This window comes from Pantherophis guttatus, chromosome 1 (genome assembly GCF_059756535.1).
Source record: "Pantherophis guttatus breed Tessera chromosome 1, ASM5975653v1, whole genome shotgun sequence".
In the NCBI taxonomy this organism is placed as follows: Eukaryota; Metazoa; Chordata; class Lepidosauria; order Squamata; family Colubridae; genus Pantherophis; species Pantherophis guttatus.
Genome location: NC_142063.1, coordinates 87,906,632 through 87,933,840, shown reverse-complemented (window position 1 = coordinate 87,933,840; position 27,209 = coordinate 87,906,632). Strand labels below are relative to the sequence as shown.

Genomic DNA, 27,209 nt, shown 5'->3' with positions numbered 1-27,209 from the left:
CTGGCCAGTGACAACACAGTCCAAAACCAGGACTGAAACGTGCATCTTTCTGATTCATCTTTGTATATGGAACTTTATGGACTCACAGAAAATATGGACATGAAAATGAATTGTGATTTGCTGATGATCTGGGGGAACCTCTTGAAACACAACAGGCTCCATAATGATCCATGCTTATGATTCATATTTTTGTGTCTGCCATACTGGAATGGGATACATTTTGAGACCTTCTGTGCAACAACAAAAATCAGCTTAAGCATAACTTTGGTGGTGATTGAGGGAGAAATCTCGTAATGGTGGCAAGTGCAAAACGATATGATACACTGTTGGATTAATCTTGTCCTACAATTCATAACAAAATGAAGAGCTTGAAATCAAGAAAGCAAGGTAGAAAAGGCAAATTGTCATATAACCAAGACATTGCGCTGGTTGATTGTCTAATTTTTAAAAGCAGCAGTCATATAAACTCAGCTTTACAGTCCAGTCTACGGTCACAGGAGCAGGAAAAAAATGCTCTCTCACCTTCTCTTCCTTCCCTTGTCCATGTCACATCCTTTACCCCTCTTTTATTTTTAGGCCTTTCTGTTTCACTTGATTTTACCTCCACATGCACACTTTCCTTTTCTCCTCAAAAATAAAGCAGCAGAAAAACTCAAGTTTGAAAAGAAGCAGTTTTGCTCCGCTCCCTGCTGTGAAAGGGAAAGCAAAATATTGTTGCTATCTAGTAAGTAAACCAAAATGACTGCTCCTCACCCAGTCTAGGCACTAGGCTGCTAGCTATAGGCCAGGGCGAACAGCTCCCGTTATCTAAATTCCAAATTATTCAGCAGCTTTTTTAAGAAGTCACAAAATCTGCCTTTCCCTATCTGTTCCTTTAGTCTCTCTCCCATGCTGTCAGCAATTCAAGATTGATCAGTCGAGGAGAATAAAGTCATGCATTCTAAAACTGTTTTTTATTATGTTACAGTAACAGAATCTTCCAAATACAAACAGCTCCTTCCTCCTCTTATCTTCAAGAGAATTAGGGAGGGTTAAGACAGAGATGCTTTCTAAAATTACATTTCTGCCTTTTTTTAAAAAAAAATCTCCTTTCCTCAAGGTTACTCTTACAGCCCATTATGTGTACTTTTTGGCAGGCAAAGAATAATGGCCACATTTCCCAGAAATATTTGAATTTGAAAAGAAAGGTGGTTGTTCATGGAGAAATAGCTTTTTAGAAGCCTATATTACATTCCACCACCGGGCCTGAACCATTTATCAGCACAATTTCAAAGTTGACCTATGGGGAAAAAGTGGCTCTGACTCAACCTTATAAAGACCCAAGTTGCTTTGGCTTTTTGCTGCCCCATGGGCTGATGATGTGCCATCTTTGACAGGGTAGCACTTCCGTAGACAGAGCTGATGAGCGATTTGCAGATTTTCCTGGAATTGCAGCTCCCAGTCAAACAGGTGGCAGCCATCGTTAGGGGAGCCTTTGTACAAATTGCACAATTGTGCATCAATTGTGCCCATTCCTGATCTGGGCGGCCTTGCTCATAGGAACTCATGACTTGGTCGCTTCGTAGCTGGACTACTACAATGCACTTTACATCTTGTTGATCTTTTTTAAAGGCCAAGTTACAACTGCAATGGAACACAGCGGCATGGGGTGCTGGGTGCCCATTATCTCATCACTGTTGTGAGAGCTGCCAGGTTTTTCCCCCAGATGCAGTTTGCCAGCCCTTTAAGATAGATCTGATTAGGAAACCAAAGTCATGCAGGCTAATACTGATATAAATATAAGGTTACAGTTAACAGATCTTCTAAGGCTGATTGTGCTTCCTGCCCCACCCCTCATTATCTTCATGTGAACTAGAGACAGTCTTGTTTGAGACACTTTCTCAGATTACAATTATGGCCCTGACTCAGATTTCTCTTATCTAACTGTGGTTATCGCTTTTGCCCATGACACAATTCAAGGCACTAGTTATTACCTTATAGCACTACATAGCAGAGAGTTAGGTGATCAGTTGGATTTCATGTCCATGACAGCATCTGCTCACCCCACCAGGTTGGATAGGGTGGGCATGGCTCAGATCTCTTTCCTTACATGCTGCCATTTATTTATTTGCTTGTTTGTTTGTTTCTTCCACCTGATTTCAAATGACTTCAGGTGATTAACAAATCAAAAGTATTAAAAACAAAGGGGGGAAAATGCAGCAATGAACAAAAATGAATAATAAAAAATGGCAAGGATGATATCAAAAAGAACAGGAAAGAAAGCAAACTCACATAATCCAAACAAGCTTCAATCCCCCTTGTCAAAGGCTTGGGCAAAGAGCCATGTCTTCAGGGTGCTTCAAAATACCAGAAGCGTGGGAACTAGGAAGCACAATTTTTCTGCAGTAGCCCCTACCCTGAGGAAGAGTTTTTCCCCTAGTATCCAATAGGTCCTCAAACTTTTAGCTTTCAGGAATGCCACTAAGTGTTAGCTTTTCCTCCAGGCTTTGGGATAAGGTAGGTTGGAGCCTGGAGATCACATTGTTCAATGGATTACAGATTGCTGGCGAGGTGCCAAGTTTTTCATTTTACTGTCTTTGGATTTTCTAAATGTGATCCACCCAGAGTTGGGTTTCATAAGATAAGCGGCCATATAAGTCAGATGCATATATGCTCATTACTCATCCTAGGCCAATATACACAGTTATGCCTATCTAATCACAAAAAAGGGAAAGTGGGATATTCCATTTATATAAATGTATCTGCAAATCAAATACTCCAAGACAGTTTCAAACATATTTAGTAAACAAAAACTGTTAAAAAGTGAGAGTTTTATATCTTTTTTCTCCCTTCTCATGCTTTCTACTCTCTGCGTAGAGAGAGTAGCAAAACTTTTAGATTGGATTTTACGTTTTTCTATGGAACACTAGTTGCCAAATATAGTTACAAATCAGTAATGAACACAGGAATTAACTCAACCAAGTAAGCATAAATAGTAACAGAAGGTTAATATAGCTTGTGTCGTGTCCTATAAAACTTTCAGGCTTGGAACTTAATGGTTTAGTCATTCAGTTTTCTTTTACAAAAGAGAAAAGTTTAACTTTAAAGTAAGTACTAAGAAAAGTTTAACAACTGATGTCTACAAATTGGAATGTTACCTGCATTGCACAGATTGATCCTTAAACCTGGATCACAAGAAATATTACTAAGAAATAATTTCGTAGAGTTCATGTAGGAGAAAGCACATCATTCTAGCACTAACCATTTTGAGGGTTTGATAACAAACATTTAAATTTGGCACAGACACCAGAAGATCTTGTACTCTAATAATGAGCTTCACATTATCTTAAGAGTTGGCTAGGTTCAATTTTCTATCTGCTTCATTTTAATTAATTGACTGGTTAATTAATTGATAGCTACGGCTTAGCAATGACAGTAAGCAGTGTTGGCGATCACCTTTAAAGCGCTCCATGGCTTAGGGCCGGGGTATTTGCGAGACCGCCTTCTGCCGCCAATAGCCTCCCACCGGCCGGTTCGCTCGCACAGAGAGGGCCTCTTCAGGGTGCCGTCGGCCAGACAGTGCCAGCTGGCGACCCCCAGGGGGAGAGCCTTCTCTGTGGCGGCACCAGCCCTCTGGAACGACCTACCCCCTGAGTTACGCACGATATCAGACCTCCAGACTTTTCGTCAGGCCCTAAAAACACACTTATTCCATCTAGCTGGGCTGGCTTGATCCCGTCCTCTCAGTTTTAATTGATTCGGTTTTAATTTGGGTTGTTTTAAATTATTTGGGCCAAAATTATTTAATTGTTTTTAAATTGTTTTTTAAATTTTGTATACAATGTTTTATTGTGGCTGAGTCCTGCGGGAGAAGGGCGGTATAGAAATAAAATAAAATCTAAATCTAACAGAATTAAAATATAATTGCATCAAATGGAAAGTCCATGGTACAAATACAAAGTCATGTTTCAACCTCTTTTCCTGCAGTATTCCAACAATGGGTACTACAAGCAGGTTTTCCCAGTTAAGTGTCTTATTCAAGTCAATTCTGATTGGAGAAAGCAATCCTCAAAGTACCTAGCTTTCAACCCATGAAGGATCTCTGAATATTTATGATCAAGTTCTGTAAGGCAGGTGCACACTGAGTTCACTGGGTTAATCGAAACTAGAGATAATGGTGACACGTTTCACTATACCCATGCATTTATTTTTAATACTGGATTCTTCTGCAATTTGGACTCAAGACATCCTTGAAGTCTAATATTACTTCTTCCAGAGCAAAGATTAAGTCATGAGCTCATTTGTACGACTTAACGCCCTACAGCATTCTGAACTTAATTTTTTTAGCAATTACCTAATTAACATTGGTGGAAGCATCTCCCAAAAAGCACCACATGGTAGAATGAATCATTTCATTATTTCAGCGGCTAGTTACTTTTGAAAAGCCAAACGTAATAAAACGAGTAAAGTGTTAGCTTTGAACTTTTAACAACATGATTTAAGATTTATACAAACAATTATTTCCCTTTATCTTTCCCCTTAAAATACTAAGACCAACCAAATAATACAGTTTGAAGCAAAGGGAATTAAAGAAAATAATTACTAAAAGAACAAAAGCGGATTCTTCAAATTCCATTATTCTAAGCAGTTGGTCCACAGCAACCTTAGCATCATGGCTCCATGGAACAGATGATTACATAACAGGTGGTCAATTGTCAGTATCAGAAATATCAAGCGGTCTTGCCACACAGTAATTCTAAATTACATTGCTGAGAGCTGCCAAAACTGCAACTGTACATGACAATTGTTCCAAACAGAAGGATTGTTCACCAGGTCTAACATGGTAATGGTTTCCTGAGAAGGATTAGTATGAGAAAGATACACTTTGCTGCTGCCAGGAGTGATTGTTCCTTCTCTTCCCACTCCTAGAGACTCAATTAAACCCACAGAAAGCTTTGAGGGCATACAGTAATCTATTCTTCTGTAATATCACTGCATGCAGCTTTGCAGGATTTTGCAAGTAGGATAAATTCTACTATTTTCTTTCTTTGTTTAGGATTGCTCTCTAATGGCTTTAAAAGGGAAATCTGTCCTAAAGTAATTGTTATTTTTTTTAAAAAATTATACATAATTTTTTATTAATCTGTTTGAATTTGTGCGTTCCATTTTAGAAACAATTTCCAAAATTTCTGTAATCAAAATTTGAAGAGTTATTTATGGCCAGAGATCAAAAATCCTCATCTTATACATCTTATAATAATACTGTATATTATTAAAACTCTAGAATAGCTAATAGGCTATTAAACCCTATTTAAATCCAGAATTGGAGATGTCTGAAGAATTATCTGTAGGACTAACAAAAAGAGCACATAAGAACTGGCTTACCATTATGAGGTATTTCTTTGGTACTGACAGATAAACTATCCTTACCACTGCCTCGCCTTCTCTGCAGTTCATCTTTGACAGCAGATCTATAGATACTCAGATGAGTACTCATGACAAATTATAGGATATGTGTAACAATCTATCAAACAATATTGAAGAGTGCCCCACTAGGAAAAAATGAACAGAATGAGATTGGTCATAGAGAAATGAAACCCTGACTTGACATGCATTTTGAAAGGCTATTTTATGTTGACAGACATTGTGACCAAATAAATTGTTCTGCCTTCTGTTCTCAGCATTTCCAAGTCAAAGATGGTGCGGATTGGTGAAGAGAGCTATTGGAAATAAAAGCGAGCAGAAGAGAGTAAAGTAGGTTAATGAGATGTAAAAAATGCACAAAAACGCTGAATTTCTCCTGGTCATAAACCAAGTTATCTGTACGAGGGGAAAAATGAAGAGCACCAGAGCTGCAAATGTAATCATTAAGCTGGCATACAGACCGGTGAAATTAATGCACAAGCGAAATGTAGGTTAAGTTAGTTCCCTCAATCTAGAGATCCTTCCAAATCTATTATAGACAGCAGGTACATAATCAACATCAGCAGCCTTAATGTTGCCAAATCAGAGCTTCAACACAATAACAGGAGGGGAAGAGGGGGGAGTTAATATAATGTTTTGTACATGCCTAATTATTTTCAGCATTCAGAATTCTTATTTGCTCTGTTTTTACAGAGGGATGTGTTTCACTTAAAAAGCATTGCAAAAAATAAGCATTAAAAGCACAGTGAGCATGCAAGTTATTTATTTCAACTTTATTTCAATTTATTTATATTCGGCTGGGATGCCACCAGTCTCCAAATTTACTTGGTTGTTAACCTGCACTTAAAAGTCTTATGGTTAAAGATAAACCAAATCATGGGCTAATATTATAGCCACTTCATTTACTTGAATTCTCTCCTTCAGAAAAGAAAACAATTTGCCCAGATTATGTATCACTGACTGGTTTATACAGCAGCTTCTGAAAGCAGGTAATCTAACCAGCTCGCTTAGGCGAAGGGAAATTAAAAGTTACCATCATCACTATCAGTTGCAGGGAGCAATTTATCATTTTTTATTTCTCATTGGTATCATGCTCAAACAGCATGCAGCTAGAGCAGATACAATTAGGCAGCTGGCCACAGAAGTAGGAGGATAATGTGCTTTTGATGGAGTTTATTCAACCATGGACATGACATGCTTGTAACTCAGGCAGGAGAGAGGGAGAATGAAACAATCATACGTTCCTGCAGCAGAAATACTACTTAAACATTTAAAACAGTACTCCTTCAATTAAAACAATTCAGAACATGGATATAACTGAATGATCTTTTTTTCTCAAGAGGAGGATCAAAGAAAAAATGTATTTTGGTTACTTGTAATGCTCATGGTCATTTTCCACCTCTAAAATACAAAACAAAGCAAAACTAAAAACCCAGAATACTGTAAGAGAATATCTTGAGTATTATTAACTGGATCTCGTACAAATGCTTTTAAAAAAAAACGCCTAACATTAAATTTTGATTAATTTTGTTTTGAATTTACACCTGGATTTCATGTTATCTCTCATATACTGACAACATTCAGTTTTCTACTCCCTCTTATTGGTTTCTTACAGGATGAGGTTGAAAAGAATCACGGAGGAAAATAAACAGTAGGGAAATGTAGCCACAAGCAAAACAATGTGAAACTGCTGAGATCTGGCATATGCGATTAGCTTCTTGCTTACCTAGTTCTGAATCTCAGCAGTCTTAGTGCTACAAATGTGTAGCAAACACATCAAAGCATACTGTACATAAGGGTCTATTTTCTAGCCTGCACTGTCGGGATTATCAAAAAGTTTTACTTTTTTGTCACCAATGTACTAAAACGATGTCCAGTGAATGAAATGACTTTATGTTAAAATAAACTTAGTGTCCAAAAAGCTTTTGTTATGATCAATTTGCATCTCATTTCACCTGAAGCTAAAATTATCTGTAGCTATGCTGATATAGACACTTTTTAAAATATAAAAATGAATGCTCCTTGACAGTTTGTGCTGTGATATTCGGATGTCAGCAATGTGAAGATGGGGAAAAGCTTCCTGGAGGTAGAGGTCTACAAAATTATGCTAGGACTTATTCGCGGTTGGATCTTAATTTTGTGGAAACGATGTATGTGTGTGTGTGTACACACACATATACATACATACATTCATACACACACACACACACACAAACATACATACATATAAATACACACACACATAAAATATCATTGTCAATTTGACTTTTCAAATCTGCATGGACAGACTTGAGATTTTGGACTTGAATAATAAGCACTCCTTTCAGAGATCACATGGTGAGATTCTTGAAAGACAACCTTGTGGCAGATGCGACCAAATATGGTTCAATCTATGTAGTCTTGCAGACTTGAGAGGTTCTGGAATGAGGTGGGTAGTAGCTTTCAAAAATTAGGTAGCTTTGAAGGATATTGTTTATTAGGATCCATTCAAATTCAAGTTTACATCATATTTAGATACTCTGTCATCCTGGATGATGTGAGAAGATGGATGGACAAGTGCAAACTTTTTAATCCTTCAGGACCTATGGAGGCAATTCTTTCTCTTCATATAGCTTCTAAAAAATTCAGTTCCCCAAAAGCAAAAACAATTCAGCAGCAAAGATATCTAGACTGTCATTAAAAATATGGATTATCTACCCTTACTTTCTATCCAGAATGAACACACACACAGAGAGATAGAGAGAGTCCTAATTTTAGTATATAGAAGAATATATAGTTTTATGATAGAATGCAGTACATGTCCCAGTTATAAATCACTGGAGCTTACAATTATACTGGCTACAGTAGTATAATGTTTTCTGATTAACTAAATTTAAAGTGGAACATCTCAAAGTTTATAATACAAATTAATAGGAATGTATATCAATATATAATTGACTATGACTGATACTATGTAGCAATATATCATGCAATTTAGTTACTTGTCGATTTTGTACTATAGCAAAGAAGAAACCTGCTCCTTAAGTGACTCAATTGTACTGTAATAAATGAACACCGGTGACTGGATAAGTGAGTCGCATTCTTGTAATTCTGACAAATATGTAGAGCTTGACTGGGAATGTGAAGAACTTTCATCTTTTGAAGATAACTTGCAATTAGAGACTGGGGAAGGAAAGAGAACTGAACTCCCTTGCAATGCCGATTTAGACCTAGTGACTTAAAAATGCATACTGCTGCCATCAACATATATTGGATGCAGGAGCAGAAGTTTAAAAAATAGTACAATTTAATTTAATTTAATTTAATTTATTCAATTTATATGCCGCCCCTCTCCAAAGACTCAGGGGGGTTGAGTTGAGATTGTGAGATCAAAGCTCTGCCTCTTTTTACATATGTGGACATTGTAAGCACCTACGGAAGTGTGGGCTTCAATTTTAGTATTTAGTCTTTTCAACTGCCATCTAGATTATTTTGACCCCTATCCCTTGTAGACAACACTGCTGATTACATAAAGACCCATAGCAGTTTATCAACAAATATTGGCAGCCAGCAAGAAGACAAATGACCTTAAACTTCTCGTTCAGAAGTACATGATAGGATTGCAGGAAGAAAATTCATAGGAGGAAGTACTGGAGTTTCAAAATAACACGTACCGTAAGATTACAAATGCAGATGTAAAAGAGGCTGGGAAAATAATAATAGAAAGCAATAGAAAATAAAGTAGTGATTTACGATAAGTCTTGCTCATTAATAAATACAGAATCTCAACTATCTGGTCTAAGTACACTACTGAAGATAGCAATTCATATATTCTGCAGCAAAACACAGTTAAGCTTCTGAGGACTGTAAATGTGAGAGATAGACAGAATAGAAAAATTATTATCCATTCTCCTGTCCAAACACTACAATGGCAGGTATTTCTGAGGTTTGAGAAACACTGAAGGACTCCCTAATCACATTGAATATAAGATTGTAGGATAATTATTATATTCTTTCAATGTACAATTCTGCCCTTCAAGCCTTAAGACTCGAACTCTTAGGACATTTCATGTTTTTAAAGATCATGGCATTTCTTGCCTTCTAAAAAGTAGAGGCCAAACCTCAACTGAAGGCTTGAACAATGCTAGGAAAATGGCACGATATTTTAATATTGGCTGTCAATAAAAAGTAATGCAAGTGCTTAGCCAAGTTGAAGACCTGGTCTAATTAAGCCTATATCCCCAGGACGAAGATGGAAGATGTAGGTAGATGGAGAGGACAAAATATAGAAAAAGTTGTAACAAAAGGCAAAGACAGGGTCCAACCCTATAATATGCCTCCCATTGAACTAAAAAAGAAATGCAGGATATGCAGGAAGAAGTAAAGATTATACTAGAAACAATTTTTTTTGCCATTAAACCTCCCTTTAGTGTAATCTCAATGTAGATACCTTCCTTAAAAATCCAAACACCTTGAAACTAATATTTTGAGAAAGGTGGATTTGTTGTAAGAAAAAAATTCAAAGGTTCTTTATACCTTTCCTGGATTCTATCTCCACCTTCCCAAGGGGGGTATATCACATCCTGTTCTACTACATCATGTGGATCTCTACTTCCCATAAATTGTGAAAAGAAACAAGAAATCACTAAATCATTAAATTATGTGACAGTGGTGCAAGAAGAGATTAAGGCCACCAACCCATAAAAAGTAAAGGCAAAAACTGAACTCAAAACACGAAATAATGAACTATGGACACTCCCACAGACACAAAAGGTTCCCAATCTTTTGTTTCCTAATCTTCAGAGGTACATAGCAACATTTATGCATTATATCTCATGCAATTAGAGCTTCCAAAATACAGTTAGGTTTTCATATTAATGCATTTTATTGTTCTGCCCCTCTGCAATACTGGAACATAGGTATTTTAATGCCATATTTGGAGTGACTATGCTGTATGTCAAGTTTAATGAGATGACATGATAGCAGTGTTCCAATATCTCAGGGGCTGCCACAAAGAAGAGGGAGGCAAGCTATTCTCCAAAGCACCTGAGGGCAGGAGAAGAAGCAATGGATGGAAACTAATCAAGGAGGGAAGCAACCTAGAACTAAGGAGAAATTTCCTGTCAGTTAGAACAATTAATCTGTGGAACAACTTGCTTCCAGAAGTTGTGAATGCTCCAACACTGGAAGTTTAAAGAAGAGATTGGACAACCATTTGTTTGAAATGGTATATAGGGTTTCCTGAGCAGTGGGACAGCAGGTTTCCTGAGCAGGGAGTTGAACTAGAAGACCTTCAGTTTCCCTTCCGATTCTGTTATTCTCTTATTGTTATTCAAATAAGAAGAAAGGTAAATTGAGATCCTTGAGCTTTTCCTCCCACAGTATTTATTTTATAGTGGCTAGGCATTTCTACTTTAATATACCTCTGAATATTATTGCTACATTAAATACCCAAAGAGCACAGGGTTGATTTTAGTAAGGCACTCTATTCAATAAGCCAAGAACTGACAAAGAATATAATCTAGTCATTTAGATACAGATTCAAGTCTAGAATTGCAATTTAGATTTATTGGTGTTTCATTTCAGTTCGGTGGTATACGTTTTGCTCTATTAATAATATACTCTAACATTTTGTACACACTGACAAGCGATGGAGAAATACTAGATAGACAGTAGATATAAATATTTGATTACAGGTGCTTCTATCTGTGGTGTTCATGCCTGGTAGATTCACATAATATACAACAGTAATGCGCATTGCCTAGTTTATTTTCTATACTGATTTGCAAGTTGACATGTGAGAAAATTATATGAAATGGTGAAAGATATAAAATTGTATCTTTGATAGGTACTGGATGTAACTATCTACAATATATCAAGATGTTGCTGTGCTATATTCCAAGCAAATAAATGGCAAAAACACAACAAAAATAACAAGGGTTAGTTATGAAAGAAGTCTAAGTGAGCAGATTTCACACTTCTGTACCTCTAAAATAAAATGTGAAAATATTGCCTAAATCCGTACTACTGTATGAATAGTTTGAATGCATTACTAGATTTGTTGGTGGGGTATGAGGGTGGGTGGGGGGAGTTAATACTTTGCACCACCTACTGGAGAGAATGAATTATCTCTTTATGATAGAATGAAACTGAGATATTTCTTCCAGGCTGCAGCACCACATATACCGGTACTTGACTAGAAATGTCACACAAAATCACCTTCTCAGTTTTCTAGTTTACAAAATGTTGTAACTACACCAGGGAGTTATAAATCATAATAACATCTTCAACCTTAATTCTTTTATTGTAAATCTAATCAAAACTGAGGTTCCAAAATCAAGCAAAAATATATATTTAATCATCTCCAACAAACACTACACAAATAATGTATTCCACTATTTATTTAGTGCTCAAGTCTTTCTGTATTGCCAGTCCTTATAGGGACCTTCAACACCGTTTAATTACTCCTCTTTTATTTAAATTCCCAGGGCACTGATAGCTTTTATTTGCACTGTTAAACATTGTTTTCTGTTAAACAAGTAAGATAAAATTTATTTCTCTAAAGTAGCAAACTTTTCTTACATTATGTATAAACTTTGCCCACAAGTGGTTGCTAACAGTTCTTGTTGTTAGGAGATAGCTTTGTGCTGTTCATTTTATTGATTGTACTTTTATTGGTCAAGGACTGAAAAAAAGTTTCTGTCTGGCTACAAATGATGAATAAATCACTCAATAGCCATTTATTTATTGCAAGGTTAGGCAGCCTGATACGATGGATGGACTGTCAATCTCTGACTAATCTCTGACATTTCATCATAAAATTCTCATCATAAGATGTCAATAATCGTATATTAAAAAGTACAAATAATGTCAGGTAATGTGTTAGTTTTTCTGTGTAGTGCCACAAAAAATTAATAAAAAACCAATAACTCCCAAACCTTACATTCCATTCTAGGACAGGAGAATATCAGTGTCTACAAAACAATAAAATGGAGTTTGGAAATGGATAAAGCTTGTATCAACTGAAAAAAAATGAAAAGATGCAGTAAGTATTTTATACAATCTTGAATAAATCCAAAAATGCTTAGTGGGATTAAAGTTAATTCTGCCTATCCACAGATGGAATGGAAATCACTGGCACAATGGACTCACTCTCTTTTCTGGAGCACTGAGGGATTATCTGAAGCAAATTTTGGGAAAGTAGAACAAGAAGTCACATTTCCATGACATTAATCAAAATTACAGAAAACAAGCGACAAGAGTTTTAAAGGCAAGAAAATTATACCGGTTACCATATTTTTTGGTCTATAAGACATATTTCCCCCGCCCAAAAAAGTGGGTGGAAATGTCTGTACGTCTTACAGAGCAAATGTTGCTGAAACCCCGCCTACCGGCTGGCCCCCACCCTTCAGCCTCTGTCTCCCAGCAATTTGCCTCCTTGCAGCAAACAGCAAATAGCCTGGTCAGCTTCAGCACAGCCTGATTTAGCACAAGCAGCTGATTGGCAGTTGGATCGGCCTCCCAGAATACCGCCAATCAGCTATTCCAGGCTGCGGAGATTGCCACCACCCATCACTACTGCCACCGCCCATCGTCGCCACTACCTATCGCCACCTTTGGGCATCCCATTTTCAGCCTCTGCGCCCTCCATTTTTGGCCTCCATGCGTCCCATTTTCAGCCTCCATGAGCCCCATTTTCAGCCTCCTCGTGTCCTGTTTTCAGCCCGTTCCAGGCAGCAGTGATAGGTGGCAGCAACGATGGGCGGCGAAGGCGACGGGCAGTGGCAAACCCCGTAGCCTAGAACAGCTGATCGGTAGTATTCCGGGAAGGCGATCCAACCACCAATCAGTTGCTCATGTTAAGTCAGGCTGTGCTGAAGCTGACCAAGCTGTTTGCTGTTTGCTGCAAGAAGGCAAATTGCTGGGAGGCAGAGGTAGAGACAGATTTTTTTTTCTTGTTTTCCTCCCCAAAAGCTAGGTGCATCTTATAGTCCTGAGTGTTTTATAGTCCAAAAAATATGTTAGTTTTAAAGGATATGTTTTTATGAAGTATAAACTCACAACATTAAGCTAAAACATAAGGTAAGATAAAAATATTTATTACCATGTTTCCCCGAAAATAAGACCCTGTCTCATATTTTTTTGAACCCTGAAATAAGCGCTTGGCCTTATTGCCATGGACTCAAAAGCCTGATTGAGCTTATTATCAGGGAATGTCTTATTTTGGGGAAAACAGGATAGGAAAAAGAAAACATGACAGTCAAAGACTCAAGAGGAACAGTTTAATTGTTGGAAAGACAATCAGTCAAGAAATAAGATTAATCGGCTTGAAGATAATGCCACATGTCTGCAGCTACCAAATTATGCAAAATAAAAATGGCTTTTATCTGCAAACAAAATTTTGTTAGCACAAACAGAAGATTTTAAAAAATGAGGCATCTGATCCCCAGAAATATTTCTACAAGTGAAAAAAAACTTACCGTACACATGGAAGTCTTGGTGACCGTCAAAATGAAATCAGATGAAAATTCCAATTCTGGAACTGAGACAACATGGCAGTCTATCCGCTGCAAGGTACAACAAATACGAGTTTGAAGACCACAGAAAAGAAAGTCATATATGGATTTTGGAGTGGCTGATTACTATTTTAACTCATTCTATCTTGCAGGTTTTACAGTAGAGTTCTCAGTTCTCCCAGATGGAACAATCCTATGGTAGGAGTGTGAGATGCACAAATGCACCATCAGGGACAACTGGAAGAAAGAGCTAAAGGCCAAAGTCTCCCACCCTTCCCTCTCCCCCCGCCCGTTGTATCAAAAGCATTTATCTCAGCAAAACCTGTTATTTGTAAGATCGATATATAATTATATGTGTGAACTCAAGCCAAAAATACATAATTTTGCTCTCAGTTTTGAGTTCAGGACTATTAATTGCTTTTTAATTGCTGCTCGCCAACACTGTGTGGTGAATAACTTTTGAAAATGCTAAAAGTAGCTTGCAATGCAGTTCGCGTAACTTTAAAAACACTTCATGCCGAGTAAAGATCAGAAGATACACTTTTTTTCCCATTGCATTATTCATGACTCTATATCTCAGCAATATATTGGATTTTTAGCTTTTCCTTAAAAAAAAAACAAAATTCTTTCAACATTTCCCTTATTCTAAACAAGTTTGTCTCATAGTGTGGTACCTAGAAGTTGGCCTTCTCAATGGTGGCACTCCAGTTATAAATTGAACACATGCCTGTCTTCTCTAGTTTTTGCAGGGCAACTATTATTCCAGGACCAGTCTTCCTTTCCAAGATGATTTTTTTTAATTGCTTAAATGTTTAATTGATGGCAGAATTTTAAAAGTCATTTTTGTACATAGCTCTTGGTTTGGGCACACTGTAAAAATGTGTTTTTTAAACTTTAATAAATGTGAAAATAATATAAATGATTTCAGAACTGAATCATGAAAATGGAGAGTTGTTATGTTTTCTCTCAAAGTGTACAGTGAAGATAAAAATTCTTCCACTGTAAAAAGTAGAATACCCTTCCAACAACAAATAAAAATAGCCTAACCAAATAAATAATCCATTTTTTCACTTAAGATAAGGATGAAACAATGGTTATGAGATTCAGACTAAATACTTACACCTAATATTTCATATACAAACATCCTAAGACTGGAACAAACTACCAGAAGCTTGAAATCTATCCTTGAGTATTTTCAAGAAGAGACTAATATTTATTATATATCTATAGTGGAGCCAGAAAATCTATTCTCCTCTTTATAGCCCAGCAATTCTATTATACTCATTCCATTTACAAGTGATGTTCAGCAATTGTTCAGCCCATAAAATAGAAATATCCTTGAAAATGTACCCAGTTCAGTCTTGCATATTAACAGATTTTCATGAACGTAAATAGAGTATGACAAAGGCATTATTCATATTCACCCACATTTGACTGCCGAATGTATATTCTTCGACATTGCATGATAAATAAAGCACATTTTTATAATTTCCTGAATATTTCAAAATCACCAGTTCTAGAAAGCTATTAATCTTGGTTATTTACTCATAATGACACTCTCGGTCAATTCCTTATTTCTATTATACAGGAAAAAAGTTTGGAATGTAAAAAAATTATCTTTTATCTACCATGATTACATTCGGATATCGTCTTAGTTTTAAAACAACAACTTGGTGTTTTTTACCTCTTTTTTTGCTCTCTCTGAGTCAGTATTGACTCAAATGACTGCCTGGACTGGTCCCTGCATTTTTAACATGGTTTCAGAAGTAATTTATCACTGCCTTCTTCCTAGGGCTGAGAGCTAGTGAGTGGCCCAAGGTGACCCAACTGACTTTGTGCTCAGGTCAGGACTAAAATTCTCTGGGTTTCTAGGCTGACGCCTTAACAATTGCATTGTTAAACAGACTTTAAAGCATCTAAGCATCCTAAACTACAGGATCCCTATTTTTCCAGAGGAATAAATTTGAAACAAGGTGGTTTTGGATGTACAGGTAGTCCTCAATCTAAAACCACAACTGAGGCCACAATTTCTGTTGCCGAGTGAGAAGTTTGTTAAACGAGCTTTGCCCCATTTTACAACTTTTCTTGCCACAGTTGTTAAGTGAATCACTCGCAGTTCTTAAGTTAGTAACATGGTTGTTAAGTTAACCTGGCTTCCTCCTTGACTTTGCTTGTCAGAAGGTCGCAAAAGGTGATCCCATGACCCCTGGACACAGCAACCATTATTAATATGAGCCAGTTGCCAAATGTCCAAATTTTGATCTTGTGACCACGTTGATGCTGCAACGGTTGTAATTGTGAAAAACGGTCATGAGTCAGGGTTTTTTTTAGTGATGTTGTAACTTCGAACGGTCACTAAATGGACTACCTGTACATTATTTGCAGAGTGATAACAGTTGAAATTCTGTAACTACAATTTGAAATCTGAAATACAGTGCAGTGCAACCTATTTTGATCAAGATGGGATAGCGTTAGCACCAGACCAGCCTTTCTTATCTTGGCCATCACCATGAATTTCAACTGCCATGAATTCTGAGAATAAAATTTCACACATCTAAAGAGAACACAAGTTAAGAGGATGCTCTAAATTGAGCATTTCAGTGTATCAGATGAACAGCAATATTGGGTCTTTCTTCTGTACTGTAACAGGAGAACCAAAGAAATGATCTTTCCTCCAAATCATTTGAGACAGTTTCAAAATGCAAATAAAGAAAATATCATCACATGTTTTAGGAAATAGTGGTGGAATCTGAGTAATGAAATGTCTGCAAGGAAACGACTAAGCTCAGAAAGCACCAAGCCCTATATTGATACTATACTTTTTATTGCTATTTTCTAACCGTAGGGACATGAATATCTGCTCAGGAAAAATATTATTTTTTTCTGCAAATGTGTAAAATAGAGAATATTAATTAATCATAGCTCCAGAAAATATGGTTTGCTAGTCATATCAAGAGAGCTTGTGAAGAAAAGAGGAAGGAACATAGAGTTACAATGTCACTGTTTAAATTATACAATAGACCAGCATCGTCATGGCGGTGTCACGTGACGTATCACAACTTCCCTCTCCCTTCACTAAACCAGGCATGGGCATGGGCAGTCTGTGATGTATCCGGTCCGTGGGCCGTGAGTTTGACAGTCCTGTAATAGACCTTGGGTGAAATTACTGCAAATAAGCCTGGACATCTGTAATCAATAATTGAGTGGCAGATAACCCAGAGGGGGGATTAGGAAGCAAGGATGGAAACATACTATCAAAAGACTAAAACTCCACAGTGTTAATTCCAAAACTTAAACACCATGGACTTCATATTGCTATTGACTAAGAACCAAAAATCACTATATTCATCTTCTATAATGACAGCTTTATATAAAGACAGTTCACAAAGAGAATAAACAAAACATTATTTTTTTAGAAGATGCTATTTGCTGTCACGGTACCTTGATGATACAAGCTTCAGATATAAGAGTCCTCGAATCTAAGACTTCCACAACCGCTTCAGGCATTACCACCTTTTTCATGCAGGACATATTGAAGCCATATACATCATCCCAGAAAGTCAATTGATCGGTATGCTTAGCGATATCACTTACAGCCACCAGGCTAATGGTACAGGAGTCAGGATACACTGCAATCAGATAAATGATTCAATAGTGAGTACTGTGCAGGAGCAAATTCTGTACAAGAGAAGCCAAATGCTGTTAAACATACTGAAGGAAAACAAATCATTTAAATTCAGCAATTCCACAGCTACATCTCTGAAATAAGATCCTCCAGAACTAAAAGAGATGTGCGCTTCCATGAACGGAGTACAAAACAGCTGTAACAATTGTAGGATGTTCTTTTGCTGGGATGTGAAAGTGGGGGAGAAGAGCTTTAAGTCTACCAGTGGTATACCCAAAACCTACAGTATAAAAGAGAAAATACAAATAACTTTGAACTGATATACAGGTAGTCCTCAACTTACAACAGTCCATTTAGTGACCATTCAAAGTTACAACGGTAATGAAAAAAGTGACTTATGATGACCGTTTTTCACAGTTACAACCTTTGCAGCATCATCATGATCATGCGATCAAAATTTGGACATATTGGTAACTAGTTCATACTTATGACCCTTGCAGCATCCCAGGGTCACCTTTTGCAAGCAAAGTCAATGGGGAAGCCAGATTCACTTAACAACTGTGTTACTAACTTATCAACTGCACTGATTCTCTGAACAACTGTGGCAAGGAAGGTTGTAAAATGGGGGCAAAATTCACTTAACAAACGTTAAGTGAATTTAACAACAGAAATTTGGGGTTCAGTTGTGGTTAAAGTCGAGGACTACTTGTACTTTATTTTCCCAAAAAACATATTTTTATACAACTTTTAAATTATTTTAATTTGATTGATATTCTACCTTCCTACTCAATTTGAGCACAGGACAGAGTGCAGAAAGGTACTAGGCAGCCGAGTCAGTAATAGTAGAGGAATCTCCAAAGAGACCTCTCCTGCAGATCTTAAGGCCTATGCAGGTTTGTAAGAGGAGAGGTGGTATCGTAGACTGGTATTTCTCAACATTGGCAACTTTAAGATGTGGGGACTTCAATTCATTACGTGCTGGGGAATTCTAGGAATCAAAGCCCACACACCTTAAAGTTGCCACGGTTGAGAAACATTGTCTTAGACCAGGGGTGTCAAACTCAATTTCATTGAGGGCGGCATCAGGGTTGTGTTTGACTTTGGGGTCTGGGTGGGCATGGCCAAGATGGGAGTGGCCAGCTTGACATCACTCATGTCAGGGGAGTCTGTGATGGCCCGAGCGTTCTGCCAGCGAAAACAGAGCTCGGGAGGCTGCGACGGCCTCCTGCAACCCTCTGCCAGCGAAAATGGAGCTAAGGAGGGCTGCATGCGGCCCTCCCGAGCTCCATTTTTACTGGCAGAAGGTTGCAGGAGGCCATCGCAGCCTCCCGAGCTCTGTTTTCACTGGCAGAGGCACCAGGGGCTGGTCCTTGGCCGTTTCCAGTGCGGCCCTGCGGGCCAGATCCAGCCCCCAGGCCTTGAGTTTAACACCCCTGTCTTAGTCCAAGTTTGAGCTCTTTCAGGATTTTAAAAATTCATATCAATATTTTAAAATATCGGTAGTGAAATAAATTTTATAGAAAAATTTGACAACCAGTGTAGATTTTTCAGATGTTAGCATCTTTTTTTCTTGTACCATCTAGCAGGCTGGTTGTCCCATTTTGCACCAAGTGCAACAGTCTAGATCAGTCTAGTCAAACTCCCAGCCCGCCGGCTGGATGCATCACACCCTGGCCACGCCCACACCCAGTTTAGCAAAGGGGGGAAAAGTCCTGATACGTTACTTGACGCCGCCGTGACAACATAAATTTGACACCCCTGGTCTAGATATTGAGATCAAAAAGCCTAAAGAGCATTGGAATAGGCAAATTTGTTGTATCTATTTATAGTCAATATATGGAATACACTATAGTCTTGATGCTTATTTAGAATGTAAACATTTGGAGGAAGTAACCAACAATTACAGGATGAACAATTATATACAGATTCTTTCCTAGTAAGATAATTAAAGAAACTGGATTTCCCAAAAATGGGAGAAAAAAGCCCCATGTTTTCAGACTGAAAGCCTTTCGAGAATTCAATATTTTATTCTGAAAGAAAGGTGATATTATTCACACGTGCCCCCCTCCCAAAAAAAAGGTCACCAATGCAGCTAAAACAAATCAGTAGTTCTGCACAGCTGACTACTGCCACACACACTGATGTAAAACACACTTCACAGGAGAATGTTATTTCTTCTACAGACAAGGTTGCTGACTTTGTGGTTTACACTTGACTTATCATCATCCAAATTTCCAGGCCTGTTCCTGGATTATCAAGAACATCCCTCATGAAGTACTGACAAAATGATTTGAGTCAAGCTGCTTTCAAAACCAACAAAACCACTTGCAATATACAGCAAGTGTTACATAAGAGTATTTCCAAACAAAATATGCATACATGTTAATTTGCAAATGTTGATGCCAGGATTAGCATTTAAACCCAATAGAACAGAAATAGAAATAGAATAGACAATCAAATACAGAATATAGAATCAGATATAGAATAGAATAAAATATTTATTGGCCAAATGTGATTGGACACATAAGGAATATGTCTCTGGTGAATTACTCCTATTACAATTACTAATATATTATTACTATCACTCCTATTGCTATTATTACTCCAATGGAGTATTAACAGGCTGATTCATATTATCTTGATAGAAAATGCCTCAGTTGTGCCCGCATTGTGTTCTGTCCCTGTACCACACCCCCACCCCCACAGACAGCCCGGAGTTAATAAGCCACACGACAAAACTCTTTGAAGATAAAGCTGGCAGCAACCCAGTGGCTAGCTGCCAATTCAGACTTTACTCACACAAAACAAAGATTAGACTGCAAGCATTCCAATAAAACAGGCAGAGTTCAACAATACAAGGATTAATCCAAATGCAGTCCGATAAAGCAGGCAAAGTCCAGTAACACTGAGATCATAGATTATTTCCAGTTTTTGCTCGTCACAAACTGAACCAGCCACCACACCCACATTTATACCCTGTGCGGTGTGGTCCAGTGACTCAGCTAATCTCTGGCACGCCTTCCCCTCTGCTGCGCATGCTTCTCCCTGCGCCTCTGCCGAGGGTCCAGCCAGCACTTATCTTCTTCGTCACTGTCCACCTGTGGCTGCGGGGACATGCTTGGCTCTGAGCCTATCTTTTGGCCTTTGGTGTCCTCCGGAGGCATTGCCAGAGAGGAGGGTCCTGGAGAGGGAGGCCTTGCCAACTCCTCTCCCTCACTCTCAGAGTCTGCATCTGTCGATAGCCCAGGCTCAGGCAACGGAGCCACAACACATTGTCCTATCCCAAGGTCTGAACTGACCACAATCCTGCTGTACTTTCACAGATTCTAGAAAGCCTGGTTCTTTCTCTCCAAACATTGGGTCAGACTGCAGTATGAAACTGCCTAGATATGTGCTTGGAGTGTGCACTATCTCAGGCACAAAATGTTGTGTAGAGATGGTTGTTTTGTAGTATGACATTTCTAATTTTATGTAGGGGTCTTTGGTGCTCTTTGAGCTTGGTTGTTTTCTCGCACACATTTCATTACCCAAATTCAGAGAGCCCCATGGACGCCTCATTTCACCCCAAGCTATAACTATTCTCCTTTATTTATTAATCCTATGCAAAGTGCACAAAACACTTAGCAGGTGAATGGCTTTAAAAACAGAAGGAAGAAATAAATAATTAAACAAGTAGAGTGATGGGCAAGCCTAACAAGAAAGCTATAGTTAACTGCTGAGCTGCAAAAAATCTGGATGATCACTAGATGGCAGCAGAGATACAGGTATACAATTATGCCATTTAATGTCAGTGCAGAATTTTTCCAAATTTTACAGAGAGTTCATTTGTTTGACTATTTGCAGGAAACAAATCTTGAACTACATAGGGTTTAGTTTGGTCTAGCGCAGTGGAGGGTTGCCCCCAGTTCGGACCGGTTTGCAAGAACCGGTAGTAAAACCGGCAGGAGGCTCCGCCCACTGACCCGGACATCATCAGAAGTCATCTGCGCATGCGCGGGCACGATTCGAACTGGTAGTAAAGGTAAGTAGAACCTACCCTTGGTCTAGCGGTTAAGATATCAGGATAGAAAGCAGGAGGCTGTGAGTTCAAACTCTGCCTTAGCCATAAAAGCCAGCTGGTGACTTTGAGCCAGTCATTCTCTCTCAGCCCAACCTACCTTACAGGGTTGTTCTTGTGGGGAAAATAGGAGGAGGAAAGTGTGTTGGATATGTTTGCCACCTTGAACTATTTGTAAAAATAATAAAGGCGAGATACAAATAAATAAATAAAAAATATATAAATAAATAAAAATAGGAGTAAATCCTTCATTTTTCTGTAGACAGGTAGGCCCTACAGTGACAAATGCATATTTACAAGGTTGCCTTTGTAAGGCACTCTGAAGCGCATCTTCTAATATTACTGTACATCTAGATCTGCTGTTTGACCAACTGATTTTTAAGTGGCTGGTGATGTTAAAAATGCCAAGGAAAACGGACGCTGGGGGAGGTTTTTTGCTTACTCTATTTTAACAGTATAGCCCAATTTTGTTTCACTGTAATCTCATGTTTTTAAAAATTGATCGTAGAAAAGATCCAGTTCAATGAAGGTATTTTCCTTTATCTTCTAAAAAGAGAGGAAAGGGTTTTGACATATTCCGAACGTGTCAATTCACTGATAAGCCGGATTCAGTCCTTAAGTCTTGCTATTTATAAAAATAAGAAAAAAGGAAAAGCAATAAAAAAGAAAGACCCATTTAATTCTGGATTATTCCATCTCTCTCTTTTTTTTTTTACCCAGTTGAATTATTTCTCAACATAGGTGATACGAAACTGCTGATCGGACATAGTAGGGCAGCACAACCTCACACTGGTGTGGATTTGTCATCTGTGTCCTTCTCGATTCACTGCCTCCAAATCATTTGTCATTAGTAACAGCTCACACTGAGAACAAAGTAAGATGGGAAATCTTTGATCCCTCAGCAATGTGGTAAAAAGGTAATACTGAAGGAACTGCAAAGCCGAAGCATAGTTGGAAGCAAACATCCTTTAAAGGTGGGAAAGCAACTACAATCAATCACTCTTTCATGTACTGTAGTACTTTGGAGAATGTTTTTTTTTTGCAAGCCACTGCTTAATGTATTTTACAGAGAGGTCCTTTGGGCAACTTGAGGGAGGTGAGCAGGAGATATCAAAATGACACAGTGCTGCTATGTTAATACAGTCATAATAAATTGTCAGCTGGCTATAATACAGCAGTATGCTGTTTTCAGTAAGAAAAGAAAAATATAGGAGGAAAGAAAAAAAAATACAATGCAGAAGGTAGATTTCCTTTCTTGCTATTTTTTTTTAAAGTTGCTTAAAGCCAATGTGCAAGAAGAAATTACTTTCCCTGAAAAAAATAAAAGGGCATAAAAGCAATTGCTTAAGAAGGAAAAATATCCGGGATAGTACTTTTGAATTGTTTGCCGATGAGCTTCTGGGGGCAAATCAAAGGGTTGGTTGTTACCCGTTAAGTCCCTCAGGGCACAGGGTTTGTTATCTGAGGCAGCGGTCCTCAACCTTTCTGGCTTGGCCCCCTGGCGGAGATGGGAGGGAAGAGGGGATGGTTCTGTGAGAGTGGCATGTCGCTCACACAAATGGAGCTTTGCGCATGAGCATCTGTTGCTTGCGCAAATGGAGCTACGTGTGCGCTCGCCCACCTCTTGCACAGCCCAGTTCTGAACAGGCCATAACCTGGGGACCCTGATCTGAGGGATTATCTATCTCCAATTGTTTCTGCCTGCCCAGTACATTGGGCAGAGGTTCCCTCTGTCATGGAACTGAGGAAGCATAACCCTCTGGAACAGAGATTCAAGCAGCACTTACTCTTCTAGGGTTCCAAATAGCTCTTAAGACCTGACCCTGTTTTCAGACCTGGGCTTAAGTGTGTTTTTATGAAGCCCTTGTGGTGTTTTGGCTGTTTTTAGTCCAGGCTGTCCATTTTGCTTTATGTTTTTGAAATTGCTTGGTGTATTTGGATTTTGTAAATGTCCAGAGTCTATTAAAATGGACAGCCATAAGAAACCCAATAAATACATAAAAAATAAAAATGTCAAGTACAATGCCACCCGGGCATTTTTACTACACTTGGAACTAAAAGCATTGCAGGATGGATAATATGTCTCTCTGCCACTGCCTTTAAAATCTACATTAGTGATCTAATATAGCACTTTCCTATTCAACTACTGATCTTAATTTACTCCCTTACTGTTTTGGTTCTAAGACAGACTGGGACTACAGCAGGTTTATATTCTTAGTATTTGTAAGAATGTTAGTGTAAAGGCATCACTTCAGCTTTTTTTTATATATACACTTTTTACTAAGAAGCTTATTAAGGTCAGAAGCATTAGCAGCTTCATTGTCTTAGCTTCACTTGACAAGCAAATTAACCACGTTGCATTCCACTGAGAACACTGTGCTCCTCCAAAGCCTTAGCTGATAAACAGTTTAAACTGCAAGGTGAAAGCTTTTTTTTTTTTTTTCCTGTACTCAGCCTAGCAACTCTAAGCACATACACTTACCAATTACAATGGGAGATTTTACATTGTATTTTATCCTAAACTGCCTTGAGTTTTATGGTTGGGAGGTATACAAATTGGTGTAATAAATAATAAATAAGATATACAATTTAGGCATAGACAAATGCACAACTTAACACTGTTGACAGTGAACAGCTTATAGTGGCAGGTAACCTTTCCTTAAAGTAAGGGTTCAATGGCTCATATTGCAAATATCTCTTCTAAGACAGGCAATTCAGTGAAATTTTCAAGACAGAAATGTCTACTCTGAAGATGATTTGAGACTCATATTATACATCCTATTGATCTGTATGATTAAATTGCTGCGGTGAACTGAAATTCAGAAGGCCATTTAAAATGTCTATTATGCCACTCAATTTTAAATGAAATCTGAATAGTCCGGAGTAGCACAGCTTTCACTTCTCAATTAAAATCAGACTATCTGCTTTCTAGAAAGATTGAAATATAAATCATCTTTACCTCCTGGAAAGCATTTAGCATAATAAAGAAAGTAGGACAATTGTTCCAAAGCAGTTGGCAAAAGTTCACCCGTTACAAATGCCTAAATCCCTGCTAAATGAACTGTGCAGTTACGCTATTGGCACTAAAATGTGCAAGGGAAGTTGATAAATATCTTATCAAATCATACAGATTTGGCAGTTAATTAATTTTAAGAACACCATCCTTAAAGCAATGTCATTCTTGCAGAAACTACACCATATTTTCTATTTCAAAATTATCTGTAAGTTATTGTTCTTCTCACTCTGAAGGTACCTCTGTTGACATCTTGGGGTCAGGGGAAGAAATTTCATGTGAAGGAAAAGAAAAAAGAAAAAGAAAAGCCCAGTCCCTACATATGTTTGATCAAGCGATCACATGTATCACAAAAGTACACAGTTCCATGGAATACGACAGTTTTCACTATATCAAAACATATTCATTGTAAATCTTCTTCTTTCTATCTAGTGCAATGGTTATTGGACTTACAGCCTAAGTCTTTAAAAAGTCCACTCTAGAAATAATATAGAATATTTTGAATTCACAGGTTTTGATGCTTACTACTGCACACAATGCAAGAATATACCATAAGGACCAGTGGTTAAATTCAATTTTGTTTACTACTGGCTCTGGTGGTGGGCGTGGCAGGGGAAGGATACTGCAAAATCTCCATTCCCACCCTACTCCAGGGGAAGGATACTGCAAAATCCCCATTCCTATCCCCCTCTGGGACCAGCCAGTTCTCCGAACTATTCAAAATTTCCGTTACCAGTTCTCCAGAACCTGTCAGAACCTGCTGGATTTCACCCAATATGGACACTGAAATGGGGAAATTCATTTGATCTTTGAATCCTACCAGATAACTGATTTATACATAAAAATATAAGAAACTAAGAATAAGGCTTCGATTAACTTTCTAAACCAGAAAGAACATGAATTACATGTTTAAAAACAAAACCATTCTATTTGAAAGCCTGTCAAATTATCTGAACAACCAACAAAACTACTCTTAATGTTATTTTCTATTGGGAATGAGAAACAAGCAGAGATAATGAAGTCCTTTCATTTATTTTAAATTAATAACTCCCCAATTATATTCTACCCATATCTGCACAGCCATGACCCTATGTCTTTCCGGAAAGCCTTAAAAGTATAGTTTTTCAGTGGTCCCTGGGGCAAAACAATGTTTGACTCCACATCATATATCCATCAGTATATTAATCCTTGGATATTTAGGTCCCCCATGAGTAGCTTAATATCCTTGTTCTGTTTAAATAATTGGAGTTGCATAGTTTATAAATTCAAATAAATAAATAAATAAATAAATATATTATTTGGATCTTAAGTTTTATTTTAATACATTATGAAGCATCTAGAACAGTGGTAGCACAGTGGTTAGAATGTAGTACTGCAGGCTAACTCATTGCCCACTGCAGGAATTCAATTCTGAGCAGCTCAAGGTTGACTCAACCTTCCGAGGTTGATAAAATGAGGGCACAGATTGTTGGGGGCAATATGTTGACTCTGTAAACCGCTTAGAGAGGGCCGTAAAGCACTGTGAAGCGGTATATAAGTCTAAGTGCTATTGCTATTGCTATCCAGAGTCACCTTAGCTTATAAATTGATTAAAGAAGTACATTTTGAACTCTATCCCGACTCTTGATTTTTTGCGCTGACATTAGCCATTCAACTTAATCTGCTAATATACACTGAATAAATAAAACAAACTTAAAAGAGAAAATCTGATAGTCATCATGGCTTCTTTGGATATAGGGACAAAAATATTCTCCTTCCCTCAAAAAAGATAAAATTTCTCTTATAAATTACTATACTATAAGTAATTTATAAATTACTTATAAATCCATAGTATTAGTAGAGTAATACAGCAAGATTTGTGCAACTGCAGTCCCTTAAAATATGCTATGACATTTCTTCACATCTATCAATTCTTTCCTTTCTATATTTTACTTTCTTTTCACTGCTTATGCACAGAGGGTACAAAAAAGTTGCAGATGTCGATTGACACTACTTTGTGATGGAAGATTTGGCTCTGTACTTGCCTAATCTGGTTTTAGATAAAACAGAAGTTCCCAACCTTTTATTTTTATTTTTTATTTTTTTATTATTATTATTATTATTATTATTATTATTATTATTATTATTATTATTATTTGATGACTAGAATTTTATCTTCAAAGGTAAGAAGAACCATCACATCACTCTTGGGGTCTGCAAACACACAGAATATGTCATTTTCTCCCTTAGTATGAAAGAGAAACTGATTTAACTTTATTACAACTGAAGTAGAAATAAGAAAAACAGTTGAAATAAGTTGTTTGTAGACTTTGTAAGACTGTATTATTTCATCCATAAAAAACAAGAAGCAAAAATTTAAAAATTAAAAAAACAACTTGATTTACTGAAACTCAACTTGTGATGTTTTCCCTTAAGCAGGTAAAACATCAGTTTTCAATGTTTTAATAATAATTTTAAAAGAGAAAAATATTAGTTAGAAACATTTTTCAGCAAAACAACATACACACCAATATAGTACAATATTAAATAAACTTGGAAATTATTTTGGCAAAATGCAACAAATGCCATACCAATTTGACTCTCTTATACTAGATACTGGGCCAACTCTTTCATGGT

General features: G+C 37.5%; 1 protein-coding gene across 1 annotated transcript in view; it reads right to left on the bottom strand.

The window, feature by feature from the left end:
- Positions 1–27,209, bottom strand: part of PRMT3 (protein arginine methyltransferase 3) — a 73,160-nt gene that overhangs the window by 8,596 nt on the left and 37,355 nt on the right. Inside the window, exons 12-13 of the mRNA XM_034417257.2 lie at positions 17,340–17,527; positions 13,863–13,949 (exon numbers count right to left, since the gene is read on the bottom strand). Of these exons, the coding sequence (XP_034273148.2) occupies positions 13,863–13,949; positions 17,340–17,527 (275 nt within the window). The remainder of the gene's footprint in view (positions 1–13,862; positions 13,950–17,339; positions 17,528–27,209) is intronic.